Source organism: Camponotus floridanus, unplaced genomic scaffold (genome assembly GCF_003227725.1).
Source record: "Camponotus floridanus strain SB8 unplaced genomic scaffold, Cflo_v7.5 scaffold5, whole genome shotgun sequence".
NCBI classification, from domain to species: domain Eukaryota; kingdom Metazoa; phylum Arthropoda; class Insecta; order Hymenoptera; family Formicidae; genus Camponotus; species Camponotus floridanus.
The window spans coordinates 2515269-2542388 of NW_020229658.1; the positions used below are offsets into that span (position 1 = coordinate 2515269).

At 31.3% G+C, this 27120-nt stretch overlaps 1 protein-coding gene across 3 annotated transcripts in view; it reads right to left on the reverse strand.

The window, feature by feature from the left end:
- Positions 1 to 2826: 2826 nt before the first annotated feature.
- The window catches only part of LOC105249890 (neuropeptide FF receptor 1), a 28495-nt gene continuing 4201 nt past the window's right edge, over positions 2827 to 27120 (reverse strand). For 2 of the 3 annotated variants that reach the window (XM_011255662.3, XM_025412370.1), the window contains exons 3-9: positions 22120 to 22262; positions 19512 to 19684; positions 16843 to 17035; positions 15776 to 15879; positions 14156 to 14279; positions 12251 to 12423; positions 2827 to 5180 (exon numbers count right to left, since the gene is read on the reverse strand). In XM_011255662.3, the coding sequence (XP_011253964.1) occupies positions 4791 to 5180; positions 12251 to 12423; positions 14156 to 14279; positions 15776 to 15879; positions 16843 to 17035; positions 19512 to 19684; positions 22120 to 22262 (1300 nt within the window). In that variant the 3' untranslated portion in view covers positions 2827 to 4790. The remainder of the gene's footprint in view (positions 5181 to 12250; positions 12424 to 14155; positions 14280 to 15775; positions 15880 to 16842; positions 17036 to 19511; positions 19685 to 22119; positions 22263 to 27120) is intronic. The other variant, XM_011255663.3, reaches the window with a different exon arrangement.

The window sequence follows — 27120 nt, forward strand, 5'->3', positions numbered from 1 at the left end:
GGCCCCATAAACATCAAAGTTTGGAAGCAAATACGATCTTTAAGGCTACTACAACTACCTCAATTTTTTATACCGCGTAAAATATTGGTAAGGGAAGTAGAAGATAAGCGCTGTGAATGTTCTTTTCCCCTTTCCGATAACGAAAATGCGACAATAACGAGATCGAATAAGAGATTGAATTCTTTTTCCAATCTGAAAGGGAAAGAAACATTCATCCTTACAAAGATACAGCAAGAGCGAAGTGGAGGACAGAATTCACAGAGATCACTCCGTGGAAACTCGAAGAACCCGTGAAAGCTTAGGACGTAAGGTAAACGCGTAGCGCGCGCACAATGTGACTCGATTCATGTGGGGCCATATAATGGAGCGCGTGACACACATTTTTCTATGATATTTTTATTTATACGCGGATATATATGTGGAACACGCATATATACGCATCATACACGCAACACGTAGATTTATCCGTCCATTTAGTGTACAAATCTCATTGTATATCTGTGTCGTCGTACTTTTGTACAGCGTCACTCAACAGCATGTATACTATACGTATCGTGAGAGAATAAAGTTTAATAAAGAAACTGAATACGTCCAGTATATCTATTATATAATAAAGATATGATATAATATAAATATAATAATATCTGTGTTATGTAGTAAATGGATTCGAATTAACTACTTCTTAATCAGTTGATTAATTTTCAATTAAGCTTTTACATACGTGATTATAAGCGGTGTGTGTTTCGTGTAAAGAGCGATTGTTAATGGTTCTCGGGTTCCTGTCAATTCGAAATCAATTTTCCATAATTCAAAATTCTGTTTGAATTGAAATTTCCGCGTTTCACACGCAATCGGAATATCATGAATATTACTATTAATTCCATCGGGATCTCTATGGGATAGATCGTGTGAAACGAGAAAGCTATTAGGAACGGTAACTGGTATCTCAGATCCGAATTACTCGAGCGAGAATAATTGAGCCCTTTTTATCCATCGAACCGTCAATAGCTCTCTGATGAAGAGAGAGTTACACTCGTCTTTCATTAAAAGAAAATCGGATCCATTTTCATTTTCCTTCTATTGAGGTAACACGAGCTGGACGAGACTTCCATCATCTGCGAGATGAGCTTGGAGGAGAATGAAAACAGATCGTCTTGTCTGCCTCTGGTCTACATTCCTCGCTTCTCATAAAGGTATTTCTTGTATGATGACACGTACATCGTAGTCTCTCTTAGCCTTTCCGCTGTCTCTTCGATCTTTTGATGTCTTCGTCGCATAGAGATATTCCGTATATAAGCGCATGTTGCGCATATTACCATCGGTTATTATTGCGCGTATAATCATTGGTTTATTCAAAGGATCATTTTTTTCTTCTAATAATTACATATCTTTCGAGAAAGTTTCTTTTTGCAAAGAACAGTGATTTAAACAGAAATTAATGGGAATGTTTTATGAAAAGTAATAATTTTTTGTCAACATAAAGTATAAGTGTAAAAAGATATTTTTAATTTACTCAAATCTTTCAATGAAATAAAATAATCATTTGTGTATATGCGAGATTTGCAAATTTTTATCGCTAAGTTTGAAACATTCTTTAATCCTTTAATCCATATTTTTTCATTGTTTCGTAATCGTATAAGCGAATTGTTTTAAAATCTAGGTCAATGCCCTAACAAACTGTGAAGTTTTTTATTTCGCGAATGTGATAAAAAAATTTATTTTATTAATTTAAAAATTTCTTTAAAAAATCTTAGCTAAGAAAACAAATTTTTTAATCGAATAACACATTGCAAAATTTTTTATTTATCGGATTATTTTATGCGCATCTCAACAGGTGTGTAATCTATTTTTTTTAATATCAGTCATTAATAAAATTGCCTCATTGACTTTAGATTATACATATACCTTCGGTGGAAAATATACGATGTTTTAGAAAAATCTATTTATTACGAGTTTCGTACATAAAAATCTACTTACGTCAAATTGCCAGGCTTTATGCGATTTATAAACTTGACTTAAGTAAATCATCATTGTGGTCGGTTAAATTGTACCAGCTACGGTTTTTTATATATTTCTTGTTGTGCTATACTAATCTTTTACGATCCAATGAATTAATGTGGGTCGGCATGAAAGAGCTAAAACATGAGAGATCCTTTCGGCTCATACCTTGCATGCCGTTCATTGAAGCGGGCAAAATCCCGAGCTATTTCATATTCATGCTGTAAACGCTACGCCTTCATATTCAATCCGTTTTCCGGCAAGTTTATATCGTCGAATCTCCAGATACTTAGACCATAGGGAGCGTAAAAATTGCTCGATCCATCCTTTATTCTTCCGTGACAGTGATTATTAATCGTACGAATTCCATAGCATTCCTTTTACCAAGAAAGAAATTTATCGATGTGTCGCAATAAAATTGAGTTGGTATAGAAAAAAGAGAATCTTTATAAAAACTGTCGTAAAATTACCGGATTGTTTCAATGTCACGAATCATTTAACAGCCGGAACTTTGGGAGGGATGGCTAATAGAGATAATAGATGGAAATTGAATTAAAATTTCTTCCGTCATATCTTAAGTTTTCCTGTTCTTAAAGAAAAAGTAGACTCACAATTTTCGTTTTTTCAGCATATTAATAATCTAATTAACATAATAAGTCTCTCATCATTATTTAAGTATATATTTTGCAGAAATAATATATATGATAGGAAGACTATCAATTTTATGAATTTTTATAGAAATTTTCAAGAATTATGACACACACACACACACACACACACAATGGAAAATTAATATATAATTTCAATCCAACGCAATTTATCCAACAATTTTTAGCTATTTTTTATTGAAAATACACGTAGATATAATTTACAGCATTTTAAACCCGCAATTTTCGGCTATTACAATTTTAGCAATCCTTCGACGTATTGACCTTCGCTTGGCAAAAGATCAAAGATTCTCACACGTGAAAGAAATCTTAACGTTTTATATGACTTATCGAAAATTCCAAATTACTTAATTGAAATACGTCCCTTTTTATCATGCCGCTTGAAGAAAATTCATTTGCGACGATCAAATATTTACAGAGCGTACACACTATGTGTATTATTGGCGAGTTTCTTCAATAACCCCGTCGAAAATTGATCAATGTTAAAGTGGTAGTCTCTCCATTAACGATAACCAGCGCCAGACAGTCGCCGGCGTGTTTCGAATCATCTTATTATATTCTTGTGTTCTTCTTCTTCCTACTTTTGCAACGTATTTTTCTCCCGTCGATGCTCGGAAGTCGATTAATTAATAGCCCCATCGCATCATTTATCAGCAATTCTATTATATGCATGTACGTGGGGCTTTTGAATCCCCACCATTTTTTTTCGCACAATATTCTAACAGCCATTATCGACTAAAAAAAGCACGTTCTCGCGATATCAAACGATCACGTTCTCATAAATCAATCATACAATTCGTAAAAAAAAAAATCATTTGTCAGTGGAACGATCATCAGAAATGATGAAACGCGAAAGATACATCGGTTGCGGTTGATATATATCTTCTTGATCTAAATATTTCTGGCACGTGTTATTAAAAAAATATGACAAAACACTTGCCTTGGATCTAGTCTCATAGAGAGTTTACGCATGAAGAGAAATTTATATTTGATTTATATTTGATTTGACGTTTATGCGGAAGTGTGCCTTCAGTTTCCCATCGTGTCAATCTATTCTGACAAATATTAGGGACAATTATAGTTGATTGTCACTGATGATGACAAATAGTGATGTTCCTACGATAATCACGCTAACAGTGACTTATGATTAATTAATGCTATTAACGAAAACGTTATTAACACATACACGTATGCTCTACACGAAATGCATCGTAGATAGGTTTAATTTCATGTTTATGGCTTAAGCGAGACAAATATTCCGCGCGTCTAGTAGAAAAAATGCGTCTTAGTCAGACATACATCTCGTGGACCGAATTGTCGAAACTATGATATAGGATACAGCCATCCGCGTGTTTTTTCACTTGACAGTAGTTTTCGAGTTCTCGATACAAAGTTTAAGATATCACAAACTCTGATTTTTTCATGTTTCATTTTAATCTCGGACGCTGAATATAAATTTCGAATGATTCCTTATATTTCGTTGATTCCTATTTTTTTTTAATGTATTAATAAATAAATCTGTCGCGAGGAGTTGATTAATTTTCGTTCCGTTTGGACCCATCAAATCTCAATTCGTAATCCTGCAAACGTATTGCAGTCACTCACAGAAATAAAACCAACTCAATCAAAATATGGTAGAGCGTATTTCACGTTCGTTGCACGTATGATGTTTAATAGCCTTCGGTTTATTGTGTTCGCAGCTATAACTATCGGAACATACAGAAATTTTTTAAGAGAGATATATTTTCTATAAAATTAAACCACTTTCGCAAATTGAATTTCTTTCGAGCACCACGTTTAACGTCGTGATACAAGTGGCAATCCGAGAAACTTCGGACCTGTGTGAGAAGGAGATTTTTATTTACTATTTATTTACGTTAAGTTTCTTACGAATCATCGTGACATTCGGCAATGCGCGATGAAAACGCAAGACTAAAATTTCCCGATGGAATAAAAAAATGACAAAAGTGATTCTCATATATTACGTCACAGTATTAACCGCCAAAGTATATCTGAATATTATATATATATATATTTGTAGACACACATCGCACAGGAATAAAAATCGTACATAAAAACATGTAGCCGCACAAAGATCCTTTACGTCTTCGAGACTCTTCAGCTTCAAGGGCAAGGACGTCGCTCGTCTGTGGTGCACAGGGTGCTCGGCCGGGGTTGGCTGGTCTCCAGCCCGTTGTTCTTGTCGTATTCCTGCTGCTGATCCCGTCTGGCGTCAGAATTCTCCGGCGGATTGGCCTGTGCTCGCGGTACGTCGCGGATACTCCTCAGCATGTAGCAATGCAAGTGCGGACTATGACGGCTGTAGAAGGTGTCGTAGCCGCTGCTGGACGTCGCGGTGCGTCTTAACGCCAGGACGGCGTTGCGATTTCCGCGCACGGGGATGCCGCAACCGCATCCGGGGAGCATTCTTCGCTGATGCAACAGACCGCGCCTCGCGCCGCCGTTGACAGCCGGGACACTGCATCCGCCGCAGCCGTCATCGATCATCGCGCTCTGCAACAGTGTCAAAGAGCGATCGGCTTTCGATTGCGACCCTCGATCATCATATGAACGTTGCGTGAACCGCAAGAATTCATTCTATCCAGCCAGGCGAAAATGACGATGAAATTGATGGAAAGAAAGTTATTGTAGACTCAGCTGATAGCTTAAGAATCTTACGAAAGGCGAGTTATGGGGATTAGTTTTAGATATGAAGCAGGAAAAATAGTGCGACCTTCTTTTACCGTCGAGCCGTCTAATTGAATATAGGATAGAGAGAGATAATTCTACTTATTTAGAATATCGCGTCAATGATAATGCAACATATATTGCACTGCGCGTATCTATATTGACTGTGCGTAGCTGTATTATAATTCTGTTATCTTGATCCATTTATGCGGTGAGGTCACATCAGCACTATGTGATTCAATAATAACGCTCTCGCTTTGCGTCGCGCATTTATGCTGCCTCATAACATCTTTATAATAGTTTGCGGATTTATTTTCGAGAGATTTTAAAGGCAGATTTTGCCCGCTCCTAATCCTTAACCAAGCAGCAGTTAATATCGATCATTAATTAGATTTAATTATCGATAAATTACATTAAGCGTTCAGTATACTCTATAGCTTTAATAATTTTCCGTGAAACCAAATCCGTGAAACCAAATGACAACAATAGTCAGGACGATTGTAATATGATATAAAATTGGTTCTGTAATCAAAGGACAACTAAAACCGAGAACACGCATTTACAAAATGCCTCTCGTATTTGATGAATTTCCTTATTCGACAGGAGGCTGTCGAAACCGCGTTACAAACCGCGTCGTGTACGTTCGTCACGCACTCACTATAATTTCACGTGCTTATGCGGAGAATTTATATTGGGTCATTTGATGGAATCACACAATAATGTCATGTGTACTCCACGAATTTGAAAATTACAGCGCGTGGAGTAATTCGTCATATAAATTCCATTATGGAGATATCTCTATATTTTAGAATAATTCATCGATATTAAATGCGCGCATTTGTCCTTTGTCCGTTGATTTCTGTGCGAATTGTATACGCAGTTAAATGCTTTGTGCATAAAAAGTGCATAAACATGCGAAAGGATGTATGATAATGTTACGTCGAGCTTTTCTCATGCACGTGTGTATCGAACGATACATAAATTATTTTATTACGATGTTCGATAACGAATTGCATTTAATTGTACATACATTCTCTAATTGTGAATTTTATAATAAATTTCAAGTGCTTTGAGTGTAGATAATAATTTATTTGAAATATTTTTGACATCATCACGGACATGGATGTGCGACTAAATTGCAATATAATCGTTCGCGTAATTAATGATCGTGGAAAAATGCAGCTATAATTATTCCGGATTGAATTTGTACGTTAATATTGCACGTGATCGTTAACTGAACGCCAATCATATTGCATATTTTGCAAATACATCTGATAAGCGCGATTTATATTGCATTTTTATAATTGTTTGTTTCGTGATTTTTGTAAAAAAAATCGAACCTAAAAATTTTCACTGCCATTTTTGTTTAAACTACATCATTGAGTATATCGACATATTCTCTCGTAATCCTTGTACATCTGTTGCGTTTATAGATTTTTGTTTTTAAATTTTTAAAATAAATTTCAAGGAAAATATTCATCTAAAAATACAGTGATATAGTCTACTTTATTATTATAATTTGTAAAAATTATTATATTTTATATTTTATAATTTATAAAAATTATTATATTTTTCCTTATTATAAATGACTATTTTTATTCGTGTTTTAGAAGTTTCTTTTCGATGACATATATTCATTTCGATGATAATTATTTTTTTATTTTTTATCATGTATCATTTTTTCACGGAAACGTTGTAGTGGAGTTGACTTTTAGCCAAAGTCGTATCGCATATTTTCAACTTCGTTGGAGTTAAGGGACTTCATCCAAATCCCAGTAGTATTTCTATATACACAGAAATATTCCATCCCAATCTCCTGCATTGCACGAATTTATAAAATGGTACAAACATAAAAAACACAAAATTTTATCTTTTGTAAAATACATATTTTAATTTTATTTTTATACGATTTTGAATGTGCACGATAAATTAAAAATAAAATAATAAAACATTATACTTATCTTTTATATTTAATAAATAATAATAATTGTATAAAAAATACACATAAACATAAAAGCTTCATAATAAAATACATAAAAAATTCAAAAGATACATAAAAATACATAATAAAAATACAGATACACAGATATATAAATATCTCTTATTAGTATTTTATAATATGAAAATTAGTATTTTATAATTTATGTGACATATATGCATTAATTGGGATACACATAAATGACAAAGAGATTTCAAGATGATAAATAGTACATGTATCAAATGCATATACAAAATGGAATATAGTTAATTATCCTACGGAGTTGAGCAAGTTGTAATACAAAATATGAATATGCAATTTTGATGTATATGGAATAAAACAAATAGTTTGACCAAATAAAACGTATGGAGTAATATACAGAATTTTCGCATATGTGCTCAAGATATGATATTGCCAATGCACGTATACATATTGTGTATTATATTATATTTTTTATATGAAAATATGAGTTGTTTGTTTCAATCTTTTTTTTATAAAATGTGAACTTTGCAAATAACTTTGCAAATAACGATATTCTCTAAATGTTGTTTTGAAACATACGCGTTCTGTATAATGCTTGACTAGAAATTAAGAGAAATACTGCTAGATTTATGAGCTTTTAAATTTTTCGAAAAATAATTTAAATGTCATTACTCTCTCTCTCTCTCTCTCCTCCCCCCCTCGTTCTCTCTCTCTATAAATGGGCAGGTTTTAGAAAAAAGTCCGTTCATAAATTATACATAATACAAACGAATTTTTAAAAAGCTCGAAAATTATAAAAATATATTGCACATAACAGTATTTATAACAGAAAGTATAAACTAAGGAAAATAGACTAAACGCTTAATGGAAAACAGGATACATGTATAACAATACTATCTCACATTTAACTGCGCTTTATATTTTCTTGCTTGATTTGCTGTACATGGTTCTCCTGCATGCATTAATATAAATGAATTAATTAACTTGAGTTTAGTTTACTGTTTAAATACTTGAAGTTCCGGCTGGAATTTTTTTTTCATTTACTACATAGTTCTCTCTTATATGAAAGAAAGTAAATTAAATCTGGCTTCAGGGCAAATTTGCTTCAAGAAAATAAAAGGGTTGCAAGAGGAATTTTACAATGAGAATAGCTCTTTGAAAGTGAGTACCTTGGCGATTCGTTTAGTACAGAAAGATACTTCGTCATGGAAATTCTAATTGGTATCAACAAAGGAACGGACACGAAAAGTGTGAAAATTAAGTTATCCGCTTAAAAAAATCCGTTATAAAACCGCAATATTGATTTCACATGCGGAATCTTAGCGAACGAGTATAACATATCTATTATATCTGTTGTAATTTATTACGATAATTATAGTTTATTATTTTTATCCTATCAGATTACAAAGATAATCTTATCAAATTATACGTATAGTAAAGAGAAGAAATAATAAATTACATCATAAAATTATATAATTTAAAATAGTATAGTTATAATTCAGAGAGAATATCATCTATAATATTTTTATATATTTTCTATCAAAATTTTGATCTCACAACTAAAATGAAACAATTGTTTATCATTTTTAATAAACATAGATATATAACAATTGTTATATAATATCTATGTTTATAATATAAGATAAACAACTGTTTAATTTTAAATGTGAAGTCAAAATTTTCATAGAAAATATACAAAAATATTATAGATGATATTCTAAACCGCAATACTATTTTAAATTATATATATATGTGTCTGTGTGTGTGTGTGTGTATGTGTGTAGAATGTCTTGATATATTATGTGTCGAATATTTTAATAATTCCTTTCAGCAAACATATCAACAATTTTTAAATAAAAGTCATCATTAAAAATAGTTATTTTGATTTTTTTAAATTTATTGTGAGCATCTCATCTCAGGACATATTATTCATATATTACACACGTAAGATGTAAGAGATTAGTATCCGATACTTTGCAATACAGATTATATTAAAGCTTTATTAAATATTTCAGCCGATATTCCAGAATGAACAATTAAAATCAAGCTGATAATTTAATCATAATATTGATTCTATCGAATTTTAATTAAGCAGCTACTATTTTCTCGCAATAAATTATATACATGTGTAAATTTAATATAAAATGTATATTTTATTTTTCGTTTTCTAAAAAATTTCAATTATTTATATAAAAATCACATAAATAACAAAAGTTATTCATGTTTGCGTTATATTGTTTATTAAGTTTATTATTTTCTCATATTAATAATTGATAATTGTAATAATTGTAATTATATATGTAATTTTATATTTGTAATTTTTTCATTCGCACACCTTTAAATATACTTTTGACACGATTTGACACGAGTAAATTAAATATTCATACAATTTTTACTTAGCATTGTTTATCATCGCGCTTTTCTATTATTATTATATCGATTATGATTATTACATCTTTATTAATAATCTCAATGTTAATCGAAATGTGACACCAAGAAAATTAATTATATTTAAATTATATGTTATATTCTTGATAATGAGTTTTTGCTAGCCTTGTAAGTTTTAATTAAATCGTATTATCGATCTAACGATACACTATTTATTCAAATTTTAAATGTTATGCTTACCTATTAATTCGAAAAAATTTTCTCATCGAATTTTTCTAAAATAAATGGCTTATAATCATGAAAAGAAGAAAAATTATCTTAGAGATATTAGTTAGAGATCTGCATTTTTTTTTCAATTTTACTTCGAAATACGTTCGCAATGAATAAAGTTTGAGGAGATATAAATTTATGTCAATGCGATAAAAGAATTTTTAAAACTCAGTTCTTGTAAAGCTCTGCACGGTACATTTCAAAATAAGAAAAAGTGAAGATATCCACCTCCAAGTAGAATTATTGAGTTTTTCATTGCTTTGATTTCTAGAATTTCATCAAAAAAATTGAAGAAAGAGGAAAGGTGAGAATATATTTTCGCGAACACGGGATTTTATAAAAACGGACTATAAGAATTGATTTTATTGTTATATAAATCAAGTTATTGTTATGTAAGCTAAGTTTTAAAAATCTTTATAAAGTAGGAAGTGATTATATTAGTTATTCACGTATGTGTATGCGCGCAAAAATTTGCAATTTTATATTTCAGATTAATTTTAATTCTTTCAAGATTATTGCATTAAATAGAGTATAAAATAGAAAGGAGATACTATGCAAGGAGTTTTACATTATTCATTCAAATAACGTGCATATTCGCCATTTATTTTATCCTATTCTATTGTAAAGGTCATACTGAGATCAATTTAAAAGTTGCGCGAAGCACACTGAACTTTGTCTTATTTTACTCATCAGTCGACAATAGCCTTCGGCATAGTAGAAGCATTCAACTGGCGGACAATTGTTATTTGGAGTAAGGAACTTCCAATAAAGTACTTGACGCAAGTTCAGTATTCATTATTAGGCGATTATTATGCCAACAGGCATATCATACATACGTTAATTTGAGATTCATCTTCATTTTCAATTAATTATGACGCATTAAATGTAAATCAGTTATATATTCCGCTGCAAAGCTTTAAAATTTAAGAGATTGTTATTTCAGTAAGAGAAGAATAAATAAAAAATTCATATAATTTATGGCATTATATTTATACATTTTAATTGGTTGATATTAAACATCAATATAATGAAGAAATAATTAGTTTTGCTTTTATATTGTTTATATTTCCAATGTTGTCTGCTTTCCATCATATTTCCGTAAGTTGTATAATTAATTTCGTACGGCGAAGAAAATCTTATAATTAAAAGATGCAAATTCAACAAGTTTTTATCGCGTAGGTGTAAAATCCGTAAGAAATTATTAATGCCGTTCATGAAAGATAAGCAAATAAAGTATATAGATAAGGAAAAGATCTAATTGAACGATATATGGATAGTGCTCACATAAACGTTCTCTTAAGTGAAATATAGAAACTCGCTCAGGGGAATACTTAGATAGTCTCCTAAACATCTACGTAGCAACAAAAATACTTTTGCCCCTTTTTTCCTAGAAAACGAAAGAAATCATTGGATTCTAGTATAAAATAAAAAAGAGAGGATTTTTCTATATAAAATAATATTAGTAAATGTGTACAAATAACGTAACAGAAAATACATCAGATCCAAAGGATTTTTGGTTAATCGTTTTAAAATAAATTTTATTTTAGAAACAAGTTTTTTTTTAATAATGATCAGCAGAAATAACTATTTTATCTGTTAATTTATTATTGGTCTGTTTACATTGAATCTCTGTCTATATGTGCAAATATCATTTGTTTCAATTAGATATAAAAAACACTTAACAATCCATATTGTTTGTAATAATATATGATTTAAATCGTAGTAATATTCAAAATATGAAATACATCGTAATTCGTGCAAAATTAAATATCCAATTTTATGCTCAAAAATGTCACAGTTATTTTGTATTAGTTATTATTTCTGAATAGTATTTAGCAATAATTTCAAGCAGTATTTTCCATGAGAATTTTATGATTTATATGAGACGAATAATTATAGTAGCGAGCACTCGAGCAATCCTATCACTCGCGATCGTTATTTCTTCGATCTTATAAAGTGAGCTTACATCAACTGCAATCGTACGTTCATTAAAAGATTAGCCAATATTATGACAGATGAGGCGAGAATATTATTGAAAAATATACTCTCCACGGAAACAAGAAGTTTTAATAGGAAGATGTTTTTATATAGGAAAGAAGTCCTTATGCGCCCTGATGGATTCAACTTGCAAAGAGCTTTTTTGTTCTTCCAGTTGAAAATATCTTTTTTAACGTGTATACTTCCCCACATGCATAAACATATTATACATATACATATATATTATACATATACATTTCGTGGTACACCGTATGCATTGCAGTATATAACTGGTACTTACTTTACGGCGAGGTTTACGACGCGCAAGACCATGAGAAGTGCGACGCAGGATCTCCGAAACACTGCGCCGAAAATTGCGCGTCATGAAGCAGTAGATGACGGGGTTTAGGGCGCTATTTGCGTGTCCCAGGAACAGGCAGTACGTGAGTGCGTCGGTTATCGATCTCCCTTCTTCTGCGAACAATTTTCAATGGTCTTTTTGTCGCGACTCTTTTCTGATGCGTGTGAAAAATTAATTAAAATTAATTAATGCATCGTCATATGTTGCTGATATAAAAACACTCGTATTTTTCTTTTGCGAGAAGAATACGAAAGTATTTATACTGTAAAAGTATTATACTGTGAAATATAGAACAAGTTGTGGTAAATTATGAGAAAATTTGTAATAGAGCGACTGACTTTTTACATCATATTATTCTATTTTGCATCTTTTTCAGTAAGCTAATTATTAAAAATGATAATGAATCTGTATTAATGACTTTAATCGACAATTTGAAAAGTCTTTTCTTTTTACAGAAACATAGACATAAGCGAAAAAAATTAATTAATGAAATTAAAAAATTAATTTAATTTGAATTGTAGAGATAATGTATATTGTTGATAAGAGTGCACAACTAAATGGATAGAAAAAGATATATAAAAGTATTTTAACAAAAGAACGAGTACATTTATGACACAATAATGTAAAGAGCAGCTCATAAACGAATTTCATAAATATATTTGCATAAAGGTTTAAGTAGGTTAAAGTAGACGTGTGATGATATGAAACTTATGCTCGTTTCAACAAACTGTATATCATTCTTACAATAAACTACAAGGTAATTCGGAGAGTTAAACAGACATATTTCAGATAGTTTATAAACTTGGATTAATTTCGTGGATTAATAAGCGCATATATATACAAAATTTGCAATAGGATCTTTCTAAATTTTAAAGATAAAAAATTAAAAAAAAATCTATTATTATATTTCACGACTGTTTACATAATTTAATTTGGATGCAATTTTAAATGTGTAATATGTCAAGACTCTTCATTGCAATGAATGTATTATCATAAGATTATTTATTCGCAATTATTTTGTATTTTGACATAAATACAATATATATATATCAAGGAAAGAAAAAAGAGAAGAGAAAGATAAAAATATAAAATTACATAATGTGTGTAAATATATTCATTTTCATTATTTCTATTTCGAAAATGCAGCGTTGTCATTATTACGCATGGTTGCTTCCTAATTTTCTATGCGTAGTAGTATTATTCGAGCTTCGCGTATCTAAGCAACAGATGCTAAATTATCCCTGAATTTAGGGACTTCTCGACGCGAATAATTTCGAGGATTTTAACCAAATATCCTCTACCTATTCACAGCTGCCAAAGTAACATTACTTGTATCGGTTCATTAATTTGGTAAAATTTCTAATAACTCATCCGTAGAAAATTGAATCTCTTTGTGCATATTTCTCTACATATATATTCTTTTTATGCGTGCAATCGATTCATGATTTATAAAAGATATAATCGCTTGGTTGCGTGAAAAAAACAAAACAGATGTTTTTTTACAATGAATAATAGAATGGAAGCCTATAATGGAGATGAGTACACACGATTGATCATAAAAAGCTGTATGGATATATACAGTGTAATCGGAAGTTGGAAGTGTTTCAAATGCACGTAAATATTTTAACTGCAAGTGAAACAAATCATGAAATATTCCTAAAATTCCAAATTTGTAGAGTTCATTTCTCATAGTTTATTTATAATCAAATCATCGTAACAAAATTTAAAAATGGATACATATATCTAGCCAGGAATATGGGAGGTATTTTAAATATCCATGAAATTTTGACAACTTTTAATCACAAGATATCACAAGAAGAGCAAAAATTACGAAATCGCACTCACCGACAACACCGAAATCGACCAACAATCTGAGCACATTATACGGCAGCCAGCATAGGGCGAAGAGTACGGCAAGGAGCAGCAATATCCAAGCGATTCGCCTTCTCTCACGTACCAGTCTGAAGCTCTACGAATAGGAGGTATCAGCGCGTCTACTGAATTTAGATTGGAATTAATCGTACGCCTAATGGATTCCGCGGGGATTAGTGTAAATAGGTTTCGAACAATTACGGGACAGACGAAACAACACAGACCGATCAGCTGATTCGAGTCGATCGATTGTCACCCTTTGAGTTTTATCGACTAAGCGGATGATATATTTTTTTCACAAAAATGCACGATGGAGCGATTGATCGCGTCGCGAAAAGTAATCGACAGGCACTTTGAGAAATTTCTCTCGTGTCACCGGAATAATTTCATAGGAAATAAAGGTCGTTCCTTGAAATTATGTTATTAGCAGTTATTTATATGCTGGAAGGTCACTAGTCACGGGTGTACATACACGTATATTCTTCAGTAATATCCCGCTGTGGAAATTGCACGGTGTCACTCGGAGAAAACATATAATACAATCGTACAATACATACAATACAATCTCACAAAGTTCGCGGAGCAAATGTTCGTGGAGCTCGTTTGTAGTTTATTTGTAACTAATTCCTCGCATCATGGTGCAGATGGTATTGTGGCATACGGAGAAAGAGATCAGATCGGTATCACAAAACAAAATTGTACCAAGAATTAAATTCCAGAAATTAAATTCCAAGAATGTAATTTCTCTTCTTCTTAGTTAATTTTTATTTAGAACAGTATTCTAGCTTATGGATTAAGTTGTTTTCATATTTTTTACGTTCTATTTTTTATCGATTAACGAAAATAAGAGAAGAAATATCCCTTAAATCAGGCGTGATTACCTTCTATAAAACTTTCCAAGTTGTAATTAAAAAGTTTTAAATATAAAAAATTTATTGTTCTTTTTTACGAAAGAGAATATTAATAAAGTTTTTACTAACCTTGAATTCTAATAAAAGTCAAGTCGTATTTAACACCTTTGAAAGAGTGAATGTGAATGACGTTGCGAAAAAGAATAATATGGATGGCAAATTTCTCGTCATTGAATTGCAATTATTATCGGCGACGAGCTCGCGTACAGATTCGACGGACTTTAACAAACTAGAGTGGGATTTCTGTCATAAAGCATTTGGAATGACGTGATTCGATTAAACTCGACGGGAAGATATCTTTCGACAGACTTTCGCAATCGGCAGTTGCAAAATAGATTTACGATAAATGATTCGCGCTCACGCAAATTCAGGTATCGCTTTGTAAACGCGTCGTGTAACAGTTTTACGTTTATTCCACTCGAGTGATTACAATCGTGCGCCATGCGATTGACATATTGCGACAAATAAACGAAATCGCAGGTATTTTTACCGATAAAATAAAAAAAATAAAAAAAAAAATATATATATATATACCGCATCTAAAAGTAGGATTGTATCTTCTAATAAATAGAGTCGCGCAGGAATATCTATTATAAAACTATTGAGTTTGATCAATGAACATTTCATATTAATTAATGGTCATTGGATATCATATATCATATTAAAGATAATTTGATCTAACCTGCTGCGAGCTGGCGCTTCCCTCGACGCTGTCGCAGTCAAAGGGTGGTTTCCTAGAGCAGAGGGTGCGGCCCATCATCGAGTACGCTAGTATTACGACGAAACCTAAATCGTCCAAAACACGTAATAAGAAAGAGCCGTTGTAAAAGAAGACGAAAACGAAGACAAACGATTCTATAAATCACAGTGTCCAAATTACAGAGCTGGGACACAGTAATAAATATATAATTAACATTATGTCAAGGCTAAAATTTGTTGTCGCATTAACTGATTATATCTAATTCTCAAATTGACAATTTTTTTTATAGCCAAGGAATTCTTGGATCTTGAGATTTTATTGAGATTGAAGTGAGAGACAAGAATATGCGGAAAAAAGCGTCACTGGCAGTAAACGTTAAGGGTATTCAGGTACCACATCACGTGCGCCGTCACTCTTTTTAAATCAATCAACAATGATTTGTTTTCGACTTCCCTTCATAGCTGCAAGAACGTATACTTGTTTCTAGGCACGACAATGTATGCCATTTAGTATTCAGGTTCGCGAAAAGAGTGACAAGCAAATATATATTTGCTTGTCACTCTTTGCAAAGTTGAATACCGAAGTGATTTAAGATATTAAGAAATTCCTTTGAATCTTTATTTGAATCTTTAAAGAAACGAGAAAAAGCGAAATTTTAAAGTCTTAAAAATTTTTTCGTTAAATTGTAAACAACGCACATTTATAAATCTTGCAGAAATTCAAGAAATCTAATTATGAATATTATATAGAAATATTAAAGATCATATAAATTCATCAAACTAGGTTTATATCAAATACGAATAATTTATAATAGTTAATTAATCATAACCGCGCATTATAACACGCGATAATAATTGATAGTAATAGGATGATAAAATAATTACATTTGACCTATCATAATATCGTTAGTGACACATATCCGTATTGATGTTCTCCCTCATTTCTCCCGTATAAAGTTTGCTCGAAGCAATATAACCGATATCATTTTTCTTGCGATGAAGCCGTATAAAAGAGAAAAAAAAAATTCGTTATTAATTATGTAAATTTACCTGGAATAGCGTAAACAAGGACGAAGCATGCAGCCCCGAAGACATGAGCTCTGATGCCTAGTGGTCTGAAATCCTCCGAGCATATATAGAAAACCGGTGGTAATTGCGAGATATCGCGCGAATTTCCTCTTATCGCCCAGGAACCGTGGAAAGTTATGTTGAGGAGTTCCATGCTTGGATTGTGAAGAGTCGTCTGCAAAAAGAAATGAAACTCGTGATAGCATGACAGTAGAGCAGACATAACGCTACGTTCAATTTCGCAATATGTAGTATTTAATACAAAAATCTCTCTTACGAAATATGATTCTGACGTAATTCGTTAAGAAATTTTCAACATTTTGCTTCCTTAGTTAATGTTCCTAAATTAATTTTCTAATAATATCTATTTTCTGTAGGCCTAAGATTAATTATTATTGCATCGTCATTGATGCGCTAAATAGATCGCGGATTGAAGGACTTCAATAATTGATATAACTTTGTTCTATGATGTATACGTGATTAATTTAACTAATGGACGAATGCTCATTTGCGTGCTATTCATTTGCATTTCATTCTTCCCAACGATCTTTAGTCGTCTTGCAATATGTTTAGAATCCATTTAGCCACAATGCCATTCTTTAATAATCGTTGTTGCAAACAATGCTTACAATTGAAAAGAATGGCTTATTATTACTTATTTTTATGGCCGTTATTATTTCAATTTTTAATTTATGCATTTCAATTTTTTTTTAGTTTTTTTAGTTTTTTAGTTTTACAACAAAGATAGTAGTAGAATTTGATGATCAGTAAAGTTAATGATATTTCGTCAATTGCTTATATTAATTATAAGTAGGTTAAATGTCATTGCATTACATTCATTGAATTAATTCGATTATTTATTATTGAAGGTGTGTAACGTTAATCAATTAAGAGGTTTATTTAAACGTGAATGTGAAGGAAAAAACGCATTTTTTTTTTATCGAACCCTCTCAGCAAAGAGAATCCTATTCTAGGCTTTATGGGGTTTGCCCCAAACAACATTCAGCGTATTTGGTTGTATCGCCATTTAATGATCGATTCACTCACCCAATAATATCATGTTACACCCTCACTCATCACAAGTATCTTGTTACAACGTATAAGTTAATGTATATTCAGTGCATATCATATATTTCTCATGTCTCTGTAAGAATTTTGCTTTTGACGTTTTTTGTTTTCTTGAGATATTCCATATTGCATGTCAGCTTATAGGTTCAATGTCGGATTAAAGAAGAGATTCCAAGTAAAATTTATCCTGAGGTGAGATACGCGATGTCAAAATATTTTCAGACAAAAACGGAACGTTTTTATATAAAATGTATTTCTCTAAAAAATGTAAAGTTTATGTCAAAAGTTCGCTCTATTATTATTGCACACATATTTTTTCAAAGATCAAACTTCAATGCAGGTTTATTACGAGATTCTCAATAATTGTACGTATTTAATTTCCCAAACCTGAGTGCCATCAACATTTTCCACACTTGAAAAGCAATTTTGATGATTGACGAAAAGAAACTGCGAGAAAAAGAGCGGCTTATTTTATTTTTACGTTACCTAAATTTTGCTTACGCTCGTCAGTCAAATAGAGTACGTGCACAATACGGGCATATCGAGCAAAGTGACTTCTTGGGAAAAACGGGAAACGCGGATGTAAGCACGGACGCAGCTTTGTGCGAAAGGCTATACTAATATGGATCGGTCGAGTCAACTTCGATTCGCGTTTCGCACGCGACGTCGATTTCAGCATCGCGTCGTCGACGGCATTTCCATTCTGCAATGTATGCACTTCTCTCGTCTTGTTTGAATTAGTTTAATCTAAGCTATATTTGCCAAATCCTCTCTCTGCTCCCCTCTCTTCATACGAGCCGGTACACTAATCCGTTATTTGCGTATCCGGCTTTCACGAATATCCCTCTGATAATTTCGCGATCGTTGCACTTTCCGGTATTTTCGATAGACTCATGTTTCGTTGCTCTTTTGGGAATGTCATCTCAAATTTCTGTTTATATCAGACAAACCAGATATGAAAGCTGGAGATTATTTATGCGAATATTTATGGCCTTGAGCACAGACATGCAAAAACGGCCGTTCGAACGGCCGCGAATGTACATGTTGTGGACAAATACATTCTCTTTTGGTCATGGGAAGAGATTTACATGAGAAGAAACGTAGAAGAATAAATACATCCCAGCGGGTACGATAAGACCGCAAAATACCGTCTCGTGCGAGATCCCGTTTCTCTCGAAGGAATCAAAGTATATCCCAATTCGCGTGTATATCATTTATATTCTTCGTGCGAGTAGATCCGCATTAACAATCGCGACGCGATTCTTCTGATAAATTCACTTGTAAATCCATTTGTACGATCGTAAAAATAAAATTCTCAGGTTTGTAAATATTTGTCGCATTTCTACAAATAACAAATACAAAATTTCATGTTATTTCAAAATAAAAATATTCGAAAATGCTCAAAAATTCAAATATATATATATATAAATTTTATTTGTTTCAAGTGAAAGATTTCGTTATATGTGCACAACATATGAGCGAATTGGTGGATTACCCGCAGTTTTTTGATGACAAATGTCGATACGTTCATCGTATAATTAAACCGGAGCTCAATGTCGATTCGGAATTAAGATTTCACTTACCCCTCTGAGAACGGGAGCAAAGATACTTAAGGCCACCAGCCAGAGGGCGACGATAACGAGTACGGTGCTCTTGCGATTGAATACACGGCGAAACGCCATGGGACTCCTTATGGCTAAATATCTGTCAATACTCATGGCCATAATGGTGAATACCGAAGCAGCAACGGCAACACCTATAAACGAGTGATCAGATGATTAGAAGAAAAATTCGAGTACATCGTCGCGCTTTTTTTAATCAATTTTATTCTCGTTTGCCTAATCTAATTTCGTAAACGTGTGAAATAGACCATATAAATTGAATCGTTACTAAAAGAAAGACAATTGCTTTAATAATTTATTCTTAATAAAATCTTATCTTAATTCAAAGTCACTTTTTAGTTGCGACTGTTTAATTTAAAAGAGCTTTAATTTGTTTTAATTTTCAATTTTTTAATGTTTTTATTGTATATTGTAACTTCATTCATATGTATTACGAAATATTTATGAAATATTTTAAACACAACGAACATGCAAACATCAATTTATATATGAAATACACAGTAGCAATATTGCATTATTTTCAGGATGTGTTTGCTTGTTAAAAATTACAAACTAGTTTTATACATGATTCTATTTCGTATCACAAGTGATAACAAAATAATGTTTTTATATAAAATTATTAAAAAGTTACTAAAAAAATATGCCCCTCTTTGACCATCTTGTCAATAATTCAACAAGGGACATTTATGCGCTTTGATTTTCATATCATTAACGGGTCTTTGAAAGCTTGTTATAAAGAGACTTAATTACATAATATGCGCAAACGTTACATTATTTTATGCTTTTGTCAGGAGACTCGCTCGAGATTGTTATCGTCTTTACTTGGATTCCATCAGTTGCCGCACGTGATGTATAAAATGGAAATTATTTGGAAAAGAGGGAGAGAAAAGTTGCAAAGAGATATGTCCTTAGCGAATACGCAAAATCAATTATACGTTTCTGCATTTTAAATCGCTGTACGACATTAATGTATGCAAAAAGCAAGGTCATGCTAAATAAAGCCTCCCGTAGAATAACATATATCCGTCGTTTCTTTCTGCGATTTAATCTAACAAAGGCGTGCTTAAAGAAACGAAGAAAAATATCATTTATAATTATATTTTTCCTTGTTTCTCTAAGATAATTTGAAATTAGAAATATTTTTTTCTTTTTGTTATTATTTTTAAATTTTTTTCGCGAAACACCGAAAAATACATTAATAAAAACTATTAAACATAAAGAAAAACAATAAATCCGGTCCAAATGATAAAAATACAAAATAAAATAGAAAGGCTAAGAGACCGTGGCGCAAGGTGTTAGAGCGTAAAAATAATAATAAAAGACTCTAAGTAAGAGACATAATATATTAAAAATCAGTTAGATATAAAATACATACGTACGTAAAAACTATTACAATAAACTTTAATTATTTTAGGTAGTATAAATTGCTAACGTAAGAATCAAAGATAAAAGTATGTATAATAATGTCAAATTTGAGCAATTACAACGTTAATATTTTATGCAATCAGTTTTCTGTACCGTGCATAATGTATGTCGTTTCGAATCATAATTTCCATAAATCTTCGTTCCATTAATAATGCGAAAACAGTTTTTATAGCGGAGTGCTTTCTGATTTCCTTCACCTACTTTTCTCTTCCTCGTTCTTTCATATGTGCATACATAAACGGTGATAGCATGTCTAGTTAAGATAACATAATAACACGTATAACAAAGATAAAATGTGAATATGAGTTGAATGTATGTTAGAACATAAAATGTCAAAGAATTTGGCTAATATTACATTACATGAAATTACATATGGAATTCCACATGTACGTTCTATCTGGATGATATGTGAAATAAGTCATTTTGATGAAGATATATTTGAAGCATCTTTTTATCACTACGGCAAGAATCATTATTCTTCTTTAAATTGTTTGAGAAAGGGAAACTTTCATCTAGATTGAAAGCGAACGGTTGTGAATGTTTCAAGGCAAAGAAAAATGTTAACAGATGCTTTGAAGAAATGCGAATACGTGTAACTTGTTTGATGCTTTATGTTAGGTGCGCACACGCGTGTAAAAGATGGTAATATTATTTTAGATAAAAATACAACGCTTTTTCCATTGGATGCTGCAGAAACGTTACACGATATTAAAACCGCGCGAACGCGTTTTGCAAAACAGGAACCCATTACCATAGAACGATGCATAATCGAGTTGCTTACGTACCCGAGTTGTCTGATAAACATCCGACGCAATAATCGCGAAAACGATCGAAGCAACAATAAAATCAGCGTGCAATTTTTATCGACTTGATTTCATTTTTTTTTGCTACACGATGGAATAATACATCATAGAAGTTTGTTTGTTATTTACAAGCCTGTATAAAATGTAAAAAAAAACGTAAAATGTAGAAAACTGGCAAAAATACGCAACTATAAAAGTGATAAAATCAACAATGATATATCGTTGCGAAATATCAAACAATGAGTAATATAAACACATCGCGAAAGATTGAAGTGCGATCGAAATAAAAATATTCGATTCCTTTTCTGCAAATTTTTTAAACATGAAATATATATACTCACCCTGAAGATAAGAGGAAAGTTTGCACATAAGTTCACCATGACTCCATACAATCGATACCGCTTGGCTGACAGCAACCGGCATACATATAATGGTAACCAATAAATCGGCGACAGAAAGGTTCACCACAAAATAGTTTGTAACACTGTAAGAAAAGATATTTTCTTTTTATTTTCGCATAAATACAAAAACTATAACTTAATAATATATATATATAAATTTAAATATAACAACAACTTAAAGTTCAATTGTATGTTCTATCAGATTTAACATTTTCGTTTTCCATTTTCTCGCAATCTTATATCAATTAGAATATTTTTTAAATATATGTATATTTTTTTGTCTGTGTATTTCACAGAATCAATTTCTTTGTAAAAACAGATACCAATAGTATATCGTGATAATCAATACATCACTAAATTGAGAGTTAACCGACGAAATGGTTGGTCATATTTCTATTTCTTAGTCTATTTTTAAAAAAAAACTTTGTTTGCCTATTTCTTTTTTATAAATATTTTTATAAATATACGTTTTTATAATATAAATTTTTTATAAATATACGTGCCTTGGAAACATCGCGCGATATCAAATCTACTCCAATATCTGTTAAATATAATTGTTTTGCTATCTAGTTTCTCCATTGGGAAATTAAATCACAATTCCTTATCAAATATTCTATAGTGTTACTATCCTTTATACGGAATGCGCTTGAAGTACAAAGGTCATAATGAAGATGGAATAAATGACAAGCGCATTGTCCTTTGTACATCGACAGGAATATTATCGACATCAAGAATCAAGGGATAGTTCCTCGTTACATTTTGCAAGTACTTGTTCATCAAAGAGACAAACATCATTGTCAGTTACTGAAGCATCAGAGAAGTTGGCGTGATCTTTGAATACTACACCCACATTGCATCGCCCTTCTTTGTCCGTTCAATTATTCTGTTAATTTGCTGATATTGTAACGAACTTGTTTAATTTTTTTGTTAACAAAGAAGAAATTCGACAGAGATATTTGCTTTTAATGACAACTTTGATTAATGAATATATTTCATTCATCAAAAAATTCAGATTTATTTTGTTAAGAATTGATTATATATTATATTAAGAAAGAAAGAGACAGAGAGAGAGAGAGAGAGAGAGAGAGAGAGAGAGAGAGAGAAATGTTAAAAAAATATTCATCAAAAATATATCAAGAAAAACATTATTGTAAATATATAAACTTCAAATATATAAAAAAAATATATAGAGCAAAATGAAACATATTAAATAAAAGAGATAATAGAAAGTAAGAAAAACAAATAAAAATAATTATGTCGTAATAACAATAATATAACATAAATGCAGAATAAATTTATTTTTTTAATGTGCTGACATTTTCATAAAGCAAATTCAAATTAAATGTTATCCGTATATTATCCAGTAATTACCTCTTTTATAAGTTTTTCCTTTGAAGGTATCACTAAATTATTTTTGCTTTGTGTGATTTTGCAATCATCCAGAGAGCTATGTGAAAAAATGACGAAAATAATACAGTCGCGCTGTAGAAATATCGTTTCAGAGATGAAACGAAACGAGAAAGCCGAATTTATCCGGTGACAAGATTGAAAAGCAGACAGCATGAAACAGTTGTTCCAATGGCTGATCGTGGTCTTTGTTTGTGTGATTCTCGTGCATCTCGTATGGGAGCCAATTCCTGGGCGAAAAATAAGCGTCGAGCTTCGCCCAGCTGTTACGTACGTTCATCTATTATGAACGACTCACCGGTGGTTATTTGTAAGGGATGCGATGCTGTATATCGTTAGACATAAGCGGTCACAGATACATACAGCTTTGCGAAATGTTTGAAATTGTACCCGGAATACATTCTTCTTCGTTAGAGCAATAGTCTGCATCTTCTTCGCAGTCGGGAGTAGACAAGTTACTTCGGTGAAAATTAATGTTTCTCTCTAATGCAACATGAGCGCCCGTGTTAAATATTCGAATATAGTTTTCTGTTTTCTAGAGAATAATACATTCTTGCAGTTTATACTAGAATGCGAGATGGAAAAATGAATGAAATTGAAACCAGCAACATTGGACACTGCGAGCTTTGTGAAAATTTTAAAATTAATCGATACAGATTTTGCTTTCAGATTTTCAATTGTACGTTTTTCTCTATCTCGAAATATACAGATAAACTATTTGAAGCATTTCCTTTTTCTAACATTTTGCATAAATCAATTATTTCGAATTTGTCATAAAAATTGCTATTGTCGCCAATTATTGTATTTATTGGCAAATTTAATCGAAGCTGTTGCAATGCAAATCGAGAGAGATTACAGAGATCTAATACGCATATTTCCAAAATCCTATATCTAAGCAGAAAATGACCATGAAAATGTATGTAGCGATCAATTCTGTTCTGAGAGAGATTATTATGCGATGTAATGTGTAAGCTTATTGATGTTGTGATGCAAGAATGCCGCATATTCAATTAACCAATTCAATAATTCCATGAAATGATTTGATAAAACATACATGTGGTGTCAACATGCATGTGGTACTTGTTCAATTACGGCTGTAATTCGGAAGAGTAATTGCACATAGTTGTCACGAATAATAGCATAACCAGACTATCATGTCTGTGTCTATAAACAAATTATTTGTAATGCGACCTTCATAAGGATGCATTACCATGTGCGTAGGAATAATTACGATCTTCAAGGTTGTCAACATGAATATTCTCGTGTAAACAAAACTATGAGAATCAAATTACAGGAGTGAACAATCGAGCTTTGGATTGAAAGTGTGAATACCGTAATTACTCTAGATTACTAATTGTAAAAATGTTAAAAATAGCGGTAAAGATAATAATGTTATTACGCATTAATTGCGCCAATCCTTTGTAACTAATTTATCTAAGCTTTATTTAGATTATTACCACTTGGCTTACTCAAAATCATAATTGTTGGCTATTTGATCCGGTTATATTAAACGTAGCGATAGCAACATCTTGCGGTAAACCGAACTGCGAATGAAAGGATAGTTCGACCAATCAAAGTCCGTGTATTCGGAAATCCGTTATCTCCCTCCCTTGGGCTTTCTGTATGTGATTTACGAAAATCTCACATGATTCAATTCGAAATTGTATTCCATATATCGCGGTTGACGTACGAAATCGAATATAGTACTGATAAATCGCGTTCATCCAGTTCATTTCTACTATTAATCCTTTTTAATGCTTGCATCTACGTATATGAAATCTCCATTACATGAAATAAAAATAAAATAGACTTCTCTTCGTGAGTAAAATATATAAATGAAAATTTAATGCGCGACATATATTTTTAATAAACAGTAGTAAATGTAGAGATTTTTTACACCTAATTTATATTTATAAAAGATTATATTATATGTGACATTATAAAGATTATATTATAAAAATATCACGCATTATAAATATTTTCATTGAATTATTAAAAATTTTTCTAGTGTAAGAAATGTTGTTAAATAAACATTATAAAGTATTAGGTATATAAGTTATCATAAGCATCTCAAATGCTTATTTTTCGAATATTATTCGCAGATCCCATTTTATTTGAAAAATCTTACTGCATGTCTCTACTATAATTCCATATAAGCATGTCCAGCTGCGTTTACATTTTTGTCACGTAAGATCTCTTCCTCTCGTAATTTCTATATTGGTTAAAATGATAATTATATACACTTATTTATATTGTTTAATTAGCATCTCATAGCTATTATCTTTATAATTGAGATTCTACATACCTTCCAAGTAGAAAGAGAGAGAAAGAGAGAGAGAGAGAGAGAAAGAGAAGATATTTAGAAAAAAGAGAATATTTAGATATTTTATTTAAACATGAATGCACACCCATTTTTATGACATATAAAAAATATTCCATAAAATTTTAAGATACTCTGTTTTGTTATTCAATTAAATAAATATGAAAAGCTACCAAATATAAAAAATATAAAAAAATTAAAAAATATAAAAATGTAAAAAAATTTAATATCTGAAATTAAATATCAAAGGTAAAACTACAAAAAGTGATGCTAAATACGTGAATTTTGTACAATTACTCATATAACATTGACGACTAAAATAACTGACTGTCACATCTATTTCGCGAAATAAATGATTTTACGCTATAAATATTTACGTTATAAATATAATATATCAAGAGAACATACAAAGAGAGAGAGAGAGAGAGAGAGAGAGAGAGAGAGAGAGAGAGAGAGAGAGAGAGAGAGAGAGAGAGAGAGAGAGAGAGAGAGAGAGAGAGAGAGAGAGAGAGAGAGAGAGAGTGAGAGAGAGAGAGAGAGAGAGAGAGAGAGAGAGAGAGAGAGAGAGAGAGAGAGGAGACAGTTGAGAGATCGTGTGAGCACACATATATTATAAAATGTCATATTCGTAAGCACAGGAAGACAAATTATATCTTTTCCTATATATATTGCTACAAATTTATAATGCTTTTGTTAAGCTATAGATAGATATTATTTGAGTAAATATTATACACAAGCAATTAAACGAAACGTATTGAAATGCGAAAATGAATTTGTCATACGCTTAAACAAACTGCATAATGTTCACATGATATCCCTGTGGTAGTTCATTAAGAATATCCTTCTATCTTGTACGAAAATAATGAGCGCTTGACATATGAAATAATATTAGCAGAAGAGCAAAGGAGAAAGATTGATTTACTCGGATAATGTTATTCAGCGCGTGATATATATTAAAAGAAGTAAAATTGTCGCAATACATTATCAAAAATTAAGAAAAGAGACGTATGGACTTTTTATTTTTTACACTTCTATAAATTTTCAATCTCCTTGATATTTTAAAATTAATTTTTAACTTTGAAGATTGTAGATTTAATTTTGCAGAATCAATTTATATAAATTTAAAAAAAAATATAAGTATAAATACACGAACAAGTATGATTTTATTCTTTAATATTATTTTCAACAATGTGAATTCGTTACAAACTTACAAT